Source organism: Phycodurus eques, chromosome 9, assembly GCF_024500275.1.
Source record: "Phycodurus eques isolate BA_2022a chromosome 9, UOR_Pequ_1.1, whole genome shotgun sequence".
NCBI lineage: Eukaryota > Metazoa > Chordata > Actinopteri > Syngnathiformes > Syngnathidae > Phycodurus > Phycodurus eques.
In genome coordinates, this window is record NC_084533.1 from 6,858,929 (window position 1) to 6,877,110 (window position 18,182).

Here is an 18,182-nt window from a genome sequence, read left to right on the forward strand (position 1 = left end):
TAGAGTGTGCCTGACAGTGACAATATGTAAGGTCATGATGTAAAATAAATGAGAAATGATTCCTCCCATCTTTCTACAAGCAGCAGCAATGTCGCCTTAAGCATGGGACTTTGTTCTTAATCAGCCCACTGATGCTTATAGTGGTCGAAAGTGAAAGGTTGTGAAAAGTGTGTCACGGCTGATAGGAGCACCTCTATCAAAAAGTCAAAATCAGTCATTGTGTTTATCATCCATAAGCAGAAGATTATATATATGTAGTAGACTTGCAACTTGCGACTTCTTTCTAACTTGTGGTCAGCTAATTAACTACTTCTTGCTCTAGTCGACGTTCAAGTCTCTGAACAAGGATCCTGTGTTTGCCTTCATGTCAGCTCGTTCTTTCCCCCTGGTCACTGATGATATTGTAATACTAATTACAACTAATTGTTCTATGCTGAATGGATTTAGTCGCGTTGCAAATGATATGCCATTGGTCAGTGTCACAGTGTTTGCACAGAAAATTTTGATGTGGGAGCGGAAATTTGCACAAATTAATGTCATCAAGAAGCACATTCATTACTTCTAATTGCATCTGGGAAGCCTCAAAGTGAAACTGAGATATGAATAATGAATGCAAGCTAACTGTACACACCAGGAGTTTGTCACATAATAGTGAGCATGAGGAATAAAACACACATACTGTAGTTACACTGGTGTACTGAGGTTGGTACCTCTTTGCTCCAATCACACTCAAAGCCTCTCCATTAAATCCCTTTATTCATGGGCAGATTGTGTCTAGACAGCTGAATTCCAGTCTTAGTGTAAGCTTGGCATTGGCTGTGAGACACAATGGGTAGAGGTTTGAGATGCTGTTAAAAAAAGAAAAGAAAAAAAAAGAAAATCACATGGTTCCAGAGTTTATTTATTTTAGTTATTTCTTTTTTTATGTTTTGCACCAGATCAAATGAAGTGGCTCTTTCCACACACAAGGAGAAGGGTAGTCAAAGGTCAATCAGTTAGAAAAGCTAATATGAACCTTTTGGAGAGTTCAAAATGTTACTCTCACATGCATATGGCAAGACATTTAATCAGATTATTAGTCTACTGGAATAAAAAAAATAGAAAACAGTGCTGCACAAACTTCCCTAACACACAATGAAAATGATTTAGATATAAAAGGGGAAAACAAACTGATTGAATGCTATTATTGAGATGAAGCAAGTCCCTTTTATAATACATTGAATTTATAATTCACTGAAGCCTATTTAAACCCATAATCTTATTATAGTTGTAGTGTTTAAAGGGACTTAAAAAGGGGGTGGTCTTACTTTAATAGCAGATTTAGATTTGTGACAGACAAGGTCTAAGCTGGTCATTTGAAAGCCATATGCCACAGATCAAGACTATACTTCTGCAAAATCTCACATTGTTTGGGGGCGACCCAAAAAATGCTAACTTACACATTACGATACAGTATATAAAGAATGAAGTCCACCCTTTACATTATAACACAAAAATAGATAGAAATTAATACAGTATTTTAAAAAAATCAGACAAGCCCTTATTTTTTTTTTTTTGGTTGTTTTTTGTTTTTTGGAGGTTAGTACAAATGATTTAAATGGTAGGATTTGCTGCATCTAAAGTAATCCAAGTATTTTATGTTTTTTTGGCACATGATGGATCTCAATAATTCAGAAAACCTGATGTCAGCATCAATTTTCAGCACAGCCTGTACACTTTGTACAAATGCAAACAATAACACGTATGCAATTAAAGATTACACTTATTTTAATTATTGACTAAACTGTCTAACTGAAGGCATCACATAGTTTTATTTTGTGATTAATTAGCACAACTCCATGGGACAACATTCCCCAGCCAGGATGGCTTACCAAAATTTGAAGTCATTGTGTGGGTTTTCTCTGGGTTCCTCCCACATCCCCAAAACATGCATGGTAGGTTAATTGAAGACTTTAAATTGCCCGAAGGTGTGAATGGGAGTGTGAATGTTTTTCTGTCTATGTGTGCCCTGCGATTAGCTGGCGACCAGTTCAGGGTTTACCCCGTCTCTCGCCCAGAGTCAGCTGAGACAGGCTCCACTATGCCCGCGACCCTAGTGAGGATAAGGATTACAGAAAATGTATGTAAGTATGGATGGATGCTTCCTGTCTATTTTATTCCATTTTAAAAAAGTCATTGTGATGACTAAAAATGTCTGCAGCGATGTGCTGAAAAGGAAAAAGAAGCCAATGAGTCATTATGACACACTGACAATTCACATGGATGCTTCACAGTGGCGCCACCCTATACCTGTCTGTCTAATTGTTCCAAAGTGACACAGATATTAAACATTTCAGCAATTTGCTGAACCTGAAAAACATGTTACAATGGTTGACTAAACATGACATAACTGATGGAGGCATGGTGAGTAAGCTTGAAGGGGCGGTAGCAATAAGGCATAAAATCAACAGCCTTCTAAGTCATAAATAATAAAAACATAAAATGTCACATGAACTTTGTTTCCACAGTGGGTGGCCCAATAACAATGCATGCTGAAAGAGAGAATTACATATCTCACAATTACCGTAATTTCTCGTGTATGATCCGCATTTTTCCCCCCAAAAATTGTCAATAGTGCGCATTATACAGGTATAGGGGAAAATGGAAAAACAATCATATTTTATAAATGAATGCCGCCATCTCGAGGTTATGAAAAAGCTGGACACTTTCATTCCAATATGCCACCGCCATCTAGAGGCTATGAAAAAGGTGTAGCCTACACTTTCAATCCAATATGACAGGGGTACGTATGACTGCAAATATGTACAGTAGTCATAATGTTTACATACCCTGGCAGAATTTGTGAAATTGTTTTTTTTTTTTAATACGACTGATGACTGAATAACAACCATAATTAATTTCTTTATGGTTATGTTTTGTTAAATGATAATGATTTTCTGAAATGCTTGACAGTTTCATTCGAATCCCATTCAAATAAAATTAGATGTGTTTCTCCTGGCCCGTTTTATATATATATATATATATATACACACACACATCCATTATCTGAGCCGCTTATCCTCACAAGGGTCGCGGGAGCGCTGGAGCCTATCCCAGCTATCATCGGGCAGGAGGCGGGGTACAACCTGAACTGTTTGTCAGCCAATCGCAGGGCACATATAAACAAACAACCATTCACACTCACATTCACACCTACGGGAAATTTAGAGTCATCAATTAACCAACCCTGCATGTTTTTGGAATGTGGGAGGAAACCGTAGTGCCCGGAGAAAACACACGCAGGGACGGGGAGAACATGCAAACTCCAAACAGGTGGGGCTGGGGATTGAACCCCGGTCCTCAGAACTGTGAGGCAGATGTGCTAACCAGTCGTTCACCGTGCCGCCATGAAAAATGTAATCCGACAAAAAAATCTTTTTTTTTAAATAAATGTATCTTTAATCTGTTTTTTCCTGTAACTGCAACAAAATACAGTTACATATTTTTTTGTATACATAACGTTGTTACATTTAGTGTATTCCGTTACTCCCCAATCCTGCGTAACAGCAACACAAGCTGTTAAAATGGGTTGAATCTTCTTGGGTTTTTTTTTTTACTCGCAACTGCCACACGCATTCTCGCCTCCAAACTCCTTGTGCTGAACAGTGCTCCTTCTGTTGTCAGTTACTTGACAATAGCTGCACTTTCACACAGCATATATCTGAACTTTTACTTGCTGCTCTTTTGAATAGAGGATTGTGAAACACAGGCAAAGTAAAGTTAGGATTTATTGAATGTGCCCGCTTGTGTCTGCTTTCGTTTTAATATATATATATATATATATATATATATATGTTTTACCATGTCTGCGCCCAATAATACGGACCGCCTTATGTATGTTAAATACAGACATAGACCCCGTAACTGAGACTGCATCTTTTAATACGGTGCGTCCTATGGTCGTGAAAATACGGTAAATAATTTTAGCAAATGGCTGCAATATAGCAAAGAGTGAAAATTTTAATGGGGTCTGTATACTTTCTGTCGATTTCAATCGGAAATCTATGGAAAGAACTGAAACTCAAGGTCTATAAAATAAGCCTACAGAACATATCCTCAGTCTCTTCTCTATTCTCGCCTGTTTCCTGTCTTTGTGGCGATCTACTTATTCCTTGACAATCGGGCTGTGTTTTTGTGATTCAATGAAAAATAACCCAATACAGTATATGAACCCAATTGCAGTTTTTTCTGTTGCAGTGTGCCGGTAGATGTGCAGTGCTCAATGACTGGTGTGCGGGGAAGAGTGACTAACTGTAATTTTTCCGCGATCGTCCACTTCAGTAATATTTGGCTGTCACTCGGTGTGCAGAAGGCCTTTGGCACCTTTCTGTCATGACATTCTTACCTCCGATAGGGTCAACATGCACAGGATCCATCTTGAGTCTCAGTATGGTCTCAGAGTTTTTTGGGTTTTTATTTTGTGAAAGAAGAACTAGACTTGTGTGATGTTCTGTCTTCTATTAATGTGTGTTAGAACAGCAAGATGGAATTAATTTGGATTTTAAGATGTAACAGAAAGGAATAATTCTTCGGTTTCTTTGCTTGTGGGCTCCACTTACAGTTGTGACGTGTAATTTGCTTTTTAGCCACTGTAATTGTGACAAATGAACAATAATAAACATGCATTTGCTAACTGGTAAAGTACATGTTCAGACGCTAAACAAGTCAAGGCAATGCTTGTGTTTGCTAAACACTAATGTAATTAATTTGCATTGATTAGGCAAATCATTTTAGTATGCGGTTCTACAAGCACTGCATAAAACTCTGAAAAGTATCGTTTGCCCGGATGTTTGAGTTGTCCAGCTGGGTCAGCCAATATTAGAGACAAACTACAGTATGGCATCCAGCAATGCTGTCGCAACAACAGAGGCATGATTTACAGTGCATGTCCAAGTGCTCAATTCCATAAATAATACACATAAAATGTAAACGTTACACACGGTTGAGTTGGCCTAAGAAGATTCTTCCCCCCATTGATTTGAATGCAAGCATTACTGCACTGGCAATCGTTTTCTTTATTTAATGGACTGTGCACCTCTAATTTACACCATATTTATTGGTCTATGCTTGCACTGTAGTTTTGATTTACCACTGGTGTTTTTTTTTATTGCACTGCTGTTGTCTTGTTTGAGTATATCCACTTCGATACATCCATTTATAATTGAGTCGCATTGGAAGATGTCCGATTCTAATTGGATTTTTATCTACAGAAGGCCTGATCCCGATCTGAGGATATCTTTTTTTTTTTTTTTCCTTACGCAGCCATCAGACAGGAGCAAATGAGACTATTCTCTGCAAAACCATCATACTGTAAACCATTTAAATGATAAAAATTTTAAATAGCTGCATTTTCCCTGACCATCAGGCACATTTTCCTAAATGATATTGAGGTTTATTTTCTTAATTAATGTACAGTATGTGTATGGAATTACTGTAGTTATAAAGTTTGCACACTGTAAGAGTATGTAGAGAGAGTATCACGTTTTGTTGTAGTTAACTTATTTTCACCTGAATTGACAGTAACCTTTGCTCTGACATGTGTTCACTGTCCAAATGTGTCCATGTAAAAATGTCCTTCAAACAGGCTGGCCTTCCATTTAAAACGGATGTGCTTTTACAAATATTATCTCAACAGCGAAGTGGGTAATAACTGCAGTAATTGAGCAGGTGGATGTAATATGAGATGTTTATGTCAATGAATATCAATGAGATGATGAGCAATTCAGTCTATGTGTGTGAATTAAAATATTCTGTCACCATGGTGAATATCTTACAGTGAAGGAGAGGTTTCATCACCGGTTGTGTCTTTGCTTGAGCATTTAAACAAGTCACTAAGTAGTAGTTCCAGTGAATAGGAACGTCAGCTTTTCTTGTAAATATAAGATTTCTCGGTGCATCGTACGAGTCTTCTATGCGAAAGCTAAATGGGAAAAAAATCATACATGGGAGGTGACCTTTGCATGTAAATGAACAAAAAGCCATCGATGGGATGTCATCCGTCTCGTCTAATGTCGAACAAATGTATTCACAATCACACTCATGCTGACAACCCGGGCCCAGGCCTGTCAGCAGAGATTGCTGGGGAGGCTGATGAACCAACGACTGCTGTCGCACTTACAGCAATGGCTATAAAGTGTATGAAAAGCAATTTAATCCTACCCGTCCTGTAGATTTGAGCTATATTTAAAATAAGAATGAAGACACACACACACACACACTAACACACACACGCTCATAGTCTGACAACTAAGTTTGGAAAAGATGCCTTGCATGTTACACATGGACGATGACGGGAGTGACTCGACCCACTGTGCAACAGAATATAAAGCAAGGATGCCAGCAGAAAATAAGACAACATCCACTGACCAAAATAAATGTGTTGGTACATTATATGGCAATGACACATTGAAAAGAGAGTCAAAAACGTGTCCATGTTGTGGTCTTTTTACTGTATGTTGATTCTTTACTTTTATCAGTACTAACTGTGGAGAGAAAGAGTGGGTGTCTGCTTTATCCTCTTTTCCTGTCAGCCAATTAATTCTGCTTTTTTTTTTTTTTTTTAATGTTGTGTATGTTTGTGACTTCAATGGTTTGTTTTATGGAGAACATCAGTGGGCAACCCACTAAACAGTGACAGCTGTTCTGTGAATTATTTGATTCATCTAGGAAGGCCACAGAAATCTAACGACACAGGCATAACTCCCCTCAAAATTGGACAGTTTAGTCCTGCCTACTGGTATTTACTATGCTCAGACAAACAACTTTAAAGTGATAATAGTAGTGAAATAAAATGATCAGGAAATATTTAATTTAACACACAATGATGGAGTAATAAATTACCATAAATTTTAGTTAATTTTAGGATGAGCTGGTGAAAAGAAATCCTTTTTTCCTTATTTAAACTTTATAATGAAAAGACAAATATATCATCCTTAATTGCAAGTCAAATATAAAGGCCATTCAGACCCAAATCATCAACAGCCATTTAAATTGAACAGTGGCAGTAACACACTCTCTTTTGTCTAATGATAAAAGCTACCTTGCCAAAACATCTCAAAATTTGAATGAGAAAATTAAGTACGGACTTGATTCGGGGTCTGAGTTTCCATCTCCCTCCGTGCGACTGTTCGGTGATGTTTGCTCGTAGTACTCGTCATGGGGGAAGGTGAGCGGAAAAGCCTGGGAGGCACTGGCTGTGCTACTTGGTTCTGGATCACCCAGCCCACTGTCACTGCAGCTTTCCTGGGAACCATCTGGAAGATGGAACGTCACTCGGCGCTGAGTCTGGGAACACGGTGGAAAACAGAAAGCGGTCAATAAAAACTGGAAAAACGACTTATTCTGTAAAATCGTTGATAAAAGAGTCGTCAACAATAAATAGTCATGTGTGTTATCTTGGTCTCAAATTGTGCCTGCACTTTTTTATTTTATGAAATTCTTCCACTCATGTAAGTTAATGACATTCAGCGAGACAAAATGAGACACCATTAGTCCGTGAGGTTGTCAAGGTTCAAATCTCATCATGGAAGAAAAGAAACATGTATTTTTCTGTATTTATTTGACTCAAGCACCCTGAAACCGCCTTTGTGTTTTTCTGTATTCAGGATTGACAATTATACACATTATTATTATTATTATAATCATTAAGTAATTATTATTATTATTATTATATACAGTACATAGCTTATATATATATTGCAGATATCGCATTAAATTGACTGACTGTGTCCAAAAATAGTTTCCATTTGTTACTTAAACAGCCGTTGACAAAGTCTGTTAGTTCCAGAATTGGACAATGTTGTTTACTGGTGAGGCGGCACGGTAGCCGACTGGTTAGAGCATCAGCCTCACAGTTCTGAGGACCCGGGTTCAATCCCCGGTCCCGCCTGTGTGGAGTTTGCATGTTCTCCCCGTGCCTGCGTGGGTTTTCTCCGGGCACTCCGGTTTCCTCCCACATCCCAAAAACATGTATTAATTGGAGACTCTAAATTGCCCGTAGGTGTGAATGTGAGTGCGAATGATTGTTTGTTTGTATGTGCCCTGCGATTGGCTGGCAACCAGTTCAGGGTGTACCCCGCCTCCTGCCCAATGACAGCTGGGATAGGCTCCAACACGCCCGCGACCCCAGTGAGGAGAAGCGGCTCAGAAAATGGATGGATGGATGTTTACTGGCGCTATGGCACAATACAGGCAGAGAATGGGACTGACTTATTTCCCAAGCACAGATATACAATATGACTAGATCCAACAAAATGACATGCCTTTCGTGTCTATGTGGCAGTCATGTTGAATGTGGCACATTTCCAGGCCATGGTGATGATGGTTCGATCTGTTGTCTATTGTGCATAGAGGGCTGGGCAGAGAGAGCGAGCGGCATGGCGGCGATGTTAACTCTGAGGAATCCAACACACAAGTCTCTGGAGTCTGGAACAAGCTATTTTTTGTACAGTAACATTGTTTTTGTCAAGCCGTTCATCTTTGGCAACAGATTTGGAACTAGGAAGCACACTAATTCCTCACGGTTCATGAAAGTGACCTGCCTCGACTCGCCTCGGATGACTAAAGAGCCCATTCATTCACTGAGGAAGTGACATCAGACAGCATTCCAGACGCTCCAGTCACGCGATGCTGTGTGCATCCGAGAGACTAATTCTTTTAACGCTTTTCCCTCGTCTACTTTTTTTCTTTACATTTTTATGTTTTTACTTATGCCTTTGTTTTTACTTTTTGGGACTATTTAGAATTTTTGAGAGCGGAGTAGCCCCGTTTTCGAGCCTGCTAGGTTCAGCAGTAACACTGTCGGACACCGACAAAGCTCTTCGGCTGCTACAGACTTCGCCTCCAATAGTCCGGCCAAATAAACATGAGTATGGACTCTTGCACCACTTGCACCCTTCTCCTTGAAAAGCTTTCCCTGCTAGAGGGATGTGTCCAGCACAGAGAGCAGAATAGTTTGGAAACTTTAGATGTGGCAGGGATACTTGATAGTGTAGGTTGTACCCGACCTACTAATCCTGTTAGCATTAGCCCCAAGCGGATAGATAACAGTGGCAAGCCTGTTCAGATGCATAACAGATTTACTCCTTTAGCTAATCTCATTCCTACTCAGTCTACTGACTTCCTCACATTAGTCAAAGGTGACTCCATCACTCGTAACATCAAGCTGAAAACCCTAGCCACTCTAATGTGTATTCCTGGCGCCAGAGCACCCCATTAGGGATCTGACCCACAAAAGGCCTAAACACCAGCATGGGGCTAACATCACTAGCTACAGCGGCTGAAATAAGTATTTAACACATCACCATTTTTCTCACTGAATATACTTCCAAAGGTGCTACTGGTCTGAAAATTTCACCAGATGTTGGGAACAACCCAAGGAATACATACATACAAAGAAAGAAGAACAAATGAGCTCAGAAATTAAGTTGTGTGTAAAAATGTGAAATGACAGGGGAAAAGTATTGAATACATGAAGAAAGGGAGGTGCAAAAAGGCATGGAAAGCCAAGACAACACCTAAGATCTATCAATAATCAAACAGCAATCCAGCCCCTTGTCAGTGCAAATAAGCTGGCTCAGTCCTAATAGATGGTCTACAAAAAAGTCTCATTGTTTATGTGTGAGTCAAGACACATTTCATGATGGGTAAAAGCAGAGAGCTGTCTCAAGACCATCGCAAACTAATTGTTGCAAAACATAACGATGACATTGGTTACAGAGGCATATCTAAGCTTCTGAATGTTCCAGTGAGCAGGGTTGGGGCCATAATACATAAGTGTAAAGCCAATCGTACCACCATAAATTTGCCTCGATCAGGTGCTCCTCGCAAGATTTCTGGCAGAGGAGTGCAAAGAATAATCAGAAGAGTTGTCCAAGAGCCAAGGACCACCTGTCGAGAGCTTCAAAAACACCTGGAATTCACAGGTACTGTTGTCACAAGGAAAACATTCAGTAATGTACTCTGACGCCATGGCCGGTATGCACGCTCACCACGCAAGGCCCCACTGCTGAAAAAAAAAGCATTTCAAACCTCGTTTAAAGTTTGCTGAACAACATTTGGACAGGACAGTTAAATACTGGGAGAATATAGACTGGTCGGATGAGAGCAAAATTGAACTATTTGGATGCCATAATGCACACTACGGTTGGAGGAAAAATGGCGCTGCACATCACCCTAAAAAGACCATATCAACAGTGTGGTTCGGAGGTGGGAACATGATGGTGTGGGGCTGCCTTTCAGCAAATGGTACTGGTAAACCTCACAATAAGGAAGGATGGATGAATGGGCAAAAGTACCAAGATATTCTTGACAAAAATCTTCTGCTATCTACGAGGATGATGGAAATGAAACGAGGGTGGACATTTCATCAGGATAATATCCAAAACATACTGCCAAGGAAACTCTCAATTGGTTTCAGAGAAAAAAAAATAAAGCTGCTAGAATGGCCCAGCCAATAACCTGACTTGAATCCAATCGAATATCTTTGGAAAGAATTGAAACTCAAGGTCCATAAAAGAAGCTCATGGAACCTTCAAGATTAGAAGACTGCTTGTTTGGAGGAATGGTCAAAACTCACACCTGAGCAATGCATGGGGCTAGTTTCTCCAAACAGGAGGCGTCTTGAAGCTGTCATTCCAAGCAGTCTTTTGTACAAAGTATTAAATAAATACCAGTTGGCACGTTCAATAAGTTTTCACATTATTACACACAATTGAATTTATGATATTATTTGTTCTACTTTCTTTGTATGTATGGATTACTTGAGTTGTCCCCAACATCTGGTGAAATCTTCATGTCAATAGCACCTTAGCAAATATATTTAATGAGAAAAATGGTGACGTGTTAAATACTTATTTCAGCCGCTGTACTTGGATATAATGATACAGCTCAGCTCCAATGATACAAATATGAGCTCATCAGGGATTACAAAAATGAACATAGCCATGACTTGTAATCTCGCCAGAAAGATGTGTCAGCATTGCATAATTGTCTTTGGCCCCTTGCCTGCAAGAGGCAATGATGAGAGTTTTAGCATATTATTCTCCCTTAACCGGTGGCTGGCTAGCTTCTGTCGCGAACAGGGACTGCAGTTAGTAGATAACTGGCTTTCGTTCTGCAGGACTCCCGGTTTGATGAGGGTGGACGGCTTTCCTTCTAATGGGGTAGGCGCCATCACTCTTTGTAGAAATATAGATTACTGTTTGAGCTTTCTATGACACCACACACTAGAACAAGCCAGGACACAGGTGACGAGCAAGCCTGTTAGAACAGGTGTGGAGTCTGTAAGTTTAAGGCTAACTAGAGCTTTGCTAGACTCTACAAAACACACATAGTCTTATATGTAGAATAGAACGACTAACTAACTACACTTTCTGATCCCCTACCCACTAATGCATTGGAGATTGTTATGCTTTCTATTGAGGTAGTACTGTGTTTAAGCACTCTTCCCCAGTTTGTTCTACTGATGACATGTCAAGAAATAACTACCAGATTCCTACAGTATTAATCTCTTGCTGCCCCCACAGCCGCTCGAAATATAATACGGGCTATCTTATTAATATTACTGCTATGAATACTCTGGGGGCAGATAGCGCCGATCAGCCCACTTTAATGAAAATCGGTCTGATGAATATTAGATCACTTTCCTCAAAAGCATTGCTAGTCAATGACCTTAAGAAAGACCATAATCTTAATATGACTGGCCTTTGTGTGACTTGGTTAAAACCAAATAAGTTTTTACCACTTAATGAGGCATCTCCCCCAGACTTTGTGAGTTCACATGTTGCACGTCCTATTAAGAAGGCAGGGGACGTCACCCTCACTCTGAATCCATTCTCAACCTTAGCACTAGCCCAAACATCAACTTTAAAATATTCGAGGTTCTCTTTATGCAATCTACAACACCGTTGTCATTCTATCTTGCAGTGATCTACCCCCCTCATTAGAAAAGAGATTAAGGACACTGTGTCTCCAGCCCGGTTGAATTCTGAGACTAATATGGGCACCAATACAAGATACCCATCTGGCTACCCTCTCTCATGTTTAGAAAGTATCCCGTGACATACCAACAAAACCCGTTAGTGCGGCAAAACAGACAACGTGCTTGCTCGACCCTCCTCCTGGGAAACTCATTGAAGAGCTGTTCTTAATCTTAGTTCCTTCAATTTTAAATATTATAAATGTATCACTCTCCTCCGTCGCTGTACCTACAGCTTTCAAGACAGCCGTTATTCAACCCTTACTCAAAAGACCCAACCTCGAACCTGAGAGTTTTGGAATTTATAGGCCGGTGTCAAATCTCCCATTTATTTAAAAAAATTCTTGAAAAAATTGTAATACAACAGCTTAATGATCACATGGCTTCCAGCAATCTATTTGAACTTCTTCAGTCCGGATTCAGGGCAGACCACTCCAATGAAACAGCCCTTGCAAAAGTGACAAATGATCCTTAACTACAATACTATTACTACCCGACCTCAGCGCTGCCTTTGCTACCATTGATCACAATATAGTACTTGATCGACTTCGAAACTGGTATCGGTATTATAGGCCCAGCACTGACTTGGTTTAGATCTTATCTCTCGGGTAGGACGCACCCTGTAATTCATGGTAATGTGACTTCTGAGTATTATAATGTCACTTGTGCAGTCCTGCGGGCATCGGTACTCAGCCCTCTTTTTTCAGTATTTATATACTGCCACTTGTCGCAAATATAAGATGAGCTTTCAATGTTATGCCGACGATACTCGATCCTCGATGTGCGGCCCCGGGGCAGGGGATTTCAGTTTCTGGTGGACTTTGAGGGGTATAGTCCCAAGGACCGCTCCTGGATTTCATGCAAGCTGATTTTTTATTTTCATGCAAGCTGATTTTGATTTTGGACTTCAATGCCGCTCACCCTGAGAAGCCTGGTGGGACGCCTGGAGGCGTCCGTTGAGGGGGGTGTACTGTCATGATCTGTGCCCTGCAGTTCCTCCTTTGGAGCTTGGTTGGCACTTTGCGCCTTGCCCCTCTCTCTCTCTCTCTCTCTCTTTCTCTCTCTCTCTCTCTCTCTCTCTTTCTCTCTCTCTCTCTCTCCTTCCGTGGCCCCAGCCTCACCGTCCGCTCAAGCCACGCCGCCACGCTACCCCACCTTCTCACGTTCCCGCTTCCTGCTCACTCCTTGTCCAGACGGTCCACCATCTTGCCTTGGATATCCTTACCCTGAGCCAATTCCTAATAAATCATTCTCATCTACTCCCTCCGCCTCCGTCTGCTCTTGGGTCCAATCCAATTCAATACGATTCTGAATCATGACAACTGGCTTTTTACTAATGTGTAGAGGAAAAAGACTGGGACGTCATTGTTTATCATACAATCGAAAATTCAAAGAAATGCACGGCTTCACTGTCGCCACAATATTATTGTTATTTTACCCAGTAGAGGTGTATTTGATTGTGGTTCCTTTTTTCCCCACACATTCAGAATAAAGTTTTACTCACATGTTAAGCGCACAATGCATTCATCCATCCATCCATTTTCTACACCGCTTATTCTCACTACGGTTGCGGGTATACTGGAGCCTATCCCGGCTAACTGCGGGCAGGGGGAGGGGTATACCCTGAACTGGTTGCCATCCAATCGCAAGGCACACATAAACCATCAACCATTTGCACTCACATTCATACCTACGGACAATTGAGAGTCTTCAGTTAACCGACCATGCATGTTTTGGGGTTGTGGGAGGAAACTGGAATACCCGGAGAAAATCCACGCAGGCATGAGGAGAACATGCAAAGTCCCCACAGGCGAGGCCAGATTTTAACCCAGGTCCTCAGAACTGTGAGACAGATGTGCTAACCAGTCGAGCACTGTGCCACGCACTGTGCATGGTGGGTTAATTATTCATACCGAAGTGCGTTCTCAGAAATCGACATGGAGGTAAGGACTGACTCACTGAAGGACTTATAATACTTACTTAAAATAAAATTTACAATGAAAAGTGAGAGCTTTCAACTTCGTCTGGTGTCCGGACTGCTCCTGAGCTGATTTACCATACTGCACCGCTGACGTTCACGTAAGTAAGTGCTTCTTCCCCCCATCAATCACCCACAGCTTTGCTACTTAAACAGCTGGTTAAACTTGTCACCGGGAACAAAAACGTTTTCTCGCTCTTTGCATCAAAATTACGACGGTGGGAGCAAAGTGTGTGTGTGTGTGTGTGTGTTTGTGTGTGTATGTGTGTGCGTGTGTGTGTGTGTGTGTGTGCGTGCATGCCATCTTGGACCCCCGCACATTCGGAAACCACAGAACTCAAACAATATGCAGGGTCTATCTGTCTGTCTATCTGTCCATATATCTATCCTGTGCTTGTTTCCATTGTCAGGTACTTACTATATTTGGCATGTCATGTCTGCACTCAGTAGCTCATTTAACGTGGCTTCAGCTACACTAATATTTCAGTTATTGGTTCATGTTGATGATGTCATTATGTAACCTGTTTGGCATAGATTACCAAGTAATGGGTACGGTTAGGCTCAATGCTTTTTTTGTACTGTGGATGAGTGATATTCCTGCCACTTGGCAGCTGCTTAAAGTAAATGAAAAAGTTACTTGTAATCTAACTTAGTCGCTTTTGAAATCAAGTAATCATTAAAGTAACTTATTTTTTCAAGGTAACTGTGGCATGAGTGTGAGCACACAATTTATGACAGCGTGAGAATGGGCAGTAGGAAGAAGCACAACAAGTCTCAGTTTTGATGGAATGAGGTAAAGGCAATGAAGGTAAGGCAATGTTGACAAGAAAAAACCTTGCTTTACGGTAACAAGTGTTGTTACATGCCATTATAATACAGAACAGGCTCTATTATTGTCACATGCTTCAGCTAGGACATACTGTATGACAGGGCTGGATCCCTTTACCTGGCCTTTGAAATTTGAGATTTTTAATCAGAATCAGAATCATCTTTATTTGCCAAGTGTGTCCAAAAAACACACAAGGAATTTGTCTCCGGTAGTTTGAGCCGCTCTGGTACGACAACAGACAGTTAATTGACAGAGAACACTTTTGAGACATAAAGACATTGACAAAAAGCAGTCACTGGGCAATAAAGGGTTAATAGTTATCTGGTAAAGCCGGTACATTTATTTATTTTTTGACAATTTTGCAAAAGATGCAGAGTCCTCTAGCACTTAAACCAGTTCGAATGACTAATATTGCAATAGTCCGGTGCAATGACCATTGTGCAAAGGGCGCCGAGACTTCAAGGAATGTATGCAGTTTAAAGTGATGAGTAGTGCGATAATCTGGGACAATGTTGATTGTGCAAATGTTGCAGATACTCCTCAATCAGTGAGCAAATGGAGCAGATGCTACTCTGGCATGAGTGGCCAGTATTGGTCAACAACAGATATGCAAATAGTGCAGCGTGGCGAGACTACTACAGTGAGTGCATGAGTAATATATAATTGGCCCCACAGAAATGTGACAATGAACTCAAGTCAAAAAATTGCCAGCATGTTAATTATTTGGAGAACAAGTCATATTAAATGGTCACTGCAGCTGTAGTTTATCCCTATGCATTTTTGGGGTATATATTTGGTGTATGTCAAGGCAGAGACTTTTTAGCATTGGAAAGAGTGCATTTTATTCAGACAAATGCATGACTACTTGACTTTTCATGAGCAGTGGCAGTTTCTGGCTTGTGCATTGTGGGCAGTATTGTAATATCCTTCTTATGCGCCTGGCTTGTGTACCTTTCAACTTCAAGCATTCTCTCATCCATACTTCAGACACATCCACCATGTGTAACCTGTACATTTGTGTCCAACCACCAAAGAGGTTTGACTCATTGAAGTCTGAGGCTGGCTGTAAATCATGGAGGATGGAGTTTTTCTGAGAACTGTGAATATCATTCAAATCCATTTGGAAAAATATAGCATACTTTAAATATGAAAATACACTATGCATTGGATGTGTCATTGTAGGATGTGCGCAACGCTGATGCGCGCACCACTCCATCTAATATACAGTACTAAACTTTGAAGGACAGCATTTTTTTTATTCTATATGACATAAAACGAATAAAAGTAAATTAATTCGAATTCTGTGCTTATAACTGAACGCAAGTTTGAAGGTCCACTAATAAGAAAAAAGGCTTGATAAGCAATGATATGGAGGGGTGGGGCAGAGCAGGGGCTCACACAAAGTACAAGTTGAGCTAGGACAGCTATTGTTCATGAGAATTCCACAATATCATGTTCTGACTTTTATTTTAAGCCAAGACAGAGGAGAGGCTTCATTTCACGGCAGCTTAAAACATGTTAGTTTTTTCTCAAGAAAACAAATCCTTTATAACGAATGATAGCATAAAGGCACAGCAGGTAATCTCAATTCCTGGTTTGATTTTTTTTACTTTCTGTGCTCTGTATTTTTTACTTAGTTTAACAGAAAAAAAAGAGGGACAGAGAGTGCAAGAGTGATTCCATCTGACATTGAGGTAACTTGTGGAATCGAGCATTGTCACGGTCATTATGCTGTTGCATGAATTCCTGTCTTCGCACAATTCCCTGCGTAACATCATAATGCATCATGCCACTGTGGTGCAGGGACGTAAAGAACGCATAAAATTTTATTACACCCTTGGCTTTAGTTATTGAGGTGAATTTTAGTCATCCTATTATTCAACCTGGTAACTTTTTTTTGTCAATGGCTATATTGATTTTCTTTATTGCTACAGCAACAAAATTATATTGGAAGTGCTGAATTAAAAACATAATTACTACACGTTCCTTCCATCTTCCAGCTCCTGCTCGGGGTATCTATGGGCAAACATATCTTTCCTCAACCAATATGGTGCACATATAACCAAGCTATTGTTCAACCAAGCTATTGTTCTTCGATAGGACTGAATGAGAGAGGAGAGGGATGGATTAAAGAAGGAAGTGCCATGGGTAAAGGATAACATGCCAAAAGTGAAGCACACAAGAAGTGCATTTAAAAAATACTAGTGGGGATTTCAAAACCTTAAACACAAACAAGTGGGTTTCAATTGTGTTTCATCCGAACATTAATTTAATTATTCTATTGATACATAAAAATTCTGTGGTCACGACTTGCAGGGTATAAAGCAGAACAAGATGCCTGCAATAAAAGATGAAACATTCAACTGCGATACGACAGTATATACTGTAGCACGGGCATCGGGCTGAATCCTTGTATCTACAAAACCGTCACTTTTCAGGAAACCAAAAAAACCACATTTGTTGAGAGATTAACATTGCATTGTAAAAGAGAGGAAGCCCTTTTGAACATTTACCATTGGTCAATAATTGGTAAAAATGACAGACTCATGTGGGGACTGACATATAAATTTATTGATTTGTGAAAAAAATATAATGACCAAATTTGGGCATAGTAGGTTTCGGCCCAACGGCAGTGCTGTACAGTACATTGGAACAAAACACAGCCATGACAACAGTAGCATAAATGTAGTTCAAGTGTGAACAAGTAAAAATTCCACCTGTGGGAAAAGGATCCCAGCCCCAATGCCCCATGACCACACTAGGCAGTTTTGTCCAAGGTGCATTGTGAAGGGCTCCTGTGTTACAGTCTCAATAAGCATGCATTCATACACTATATTTATTCACAAAGAAAATAGAACAACCCCTCTATACATAGAACAACATTCTCTTGTCCGTGCGCTAGTCCACTTTTTACGTGCTTAGTCTTGCACACTTTTCATCTCTGAATATTCTTTTGTCCAGACTCCTGACACACCGGCCGCATCTCAGCTGAGAATGAATGAAGAATGAATGAGGAAACACCAAAGATGAGCCATTCATTGACACCTGAGGCTGTGTGGAAATCCTTGAAAGTGTACTTTTCCTCAGACTTTTCAATGTCATAAAAAAGATAAAAGCACGCTTTAAATTAGAAAATACTTTATGTAGCTGATGCACACTTACACTTTAACAGAGAGCATGTTTTTTTTTTTTTTTACACCATGGACCAGATTCATGTAGACATAAACAGATAAAAAAAACTAAATAAATGTATTTAAATCAATTCAATTAAATATATAACTCAACATTACACAATTATGATGGATGTAACTGTTAGTGGGAGCCCTGCACATATTTCTCCACCAATGCATATCACAACT

The 18,182-nt window shown here is 40.2% G+C and overlaps 1 protein-coding gene across 2 annotated transcripts in view; it reads right to left on the reverse strand.

The window, feature by feature from the left end:
- pcdh11 (protocadherin 11) overlaps positions 1-18,182 on the reverse strand; it is a 194,436-nt gene that overhangs the window by 67,133 nt on the left and 109,121 nt on the right. For both annotated transcript variants that reach the window (XM_061686170.1, XM_061686171.1), the window contains exon 6: positions 7,125-7,323. In XM_061686170.1, the coding sequence (XP_061542154.1) occupies positions 7,125-7,323 (199 nt within the window). The remainder of the gene's footprint in view (positions 1-7,124; positions 7,324-18,182) is intronic.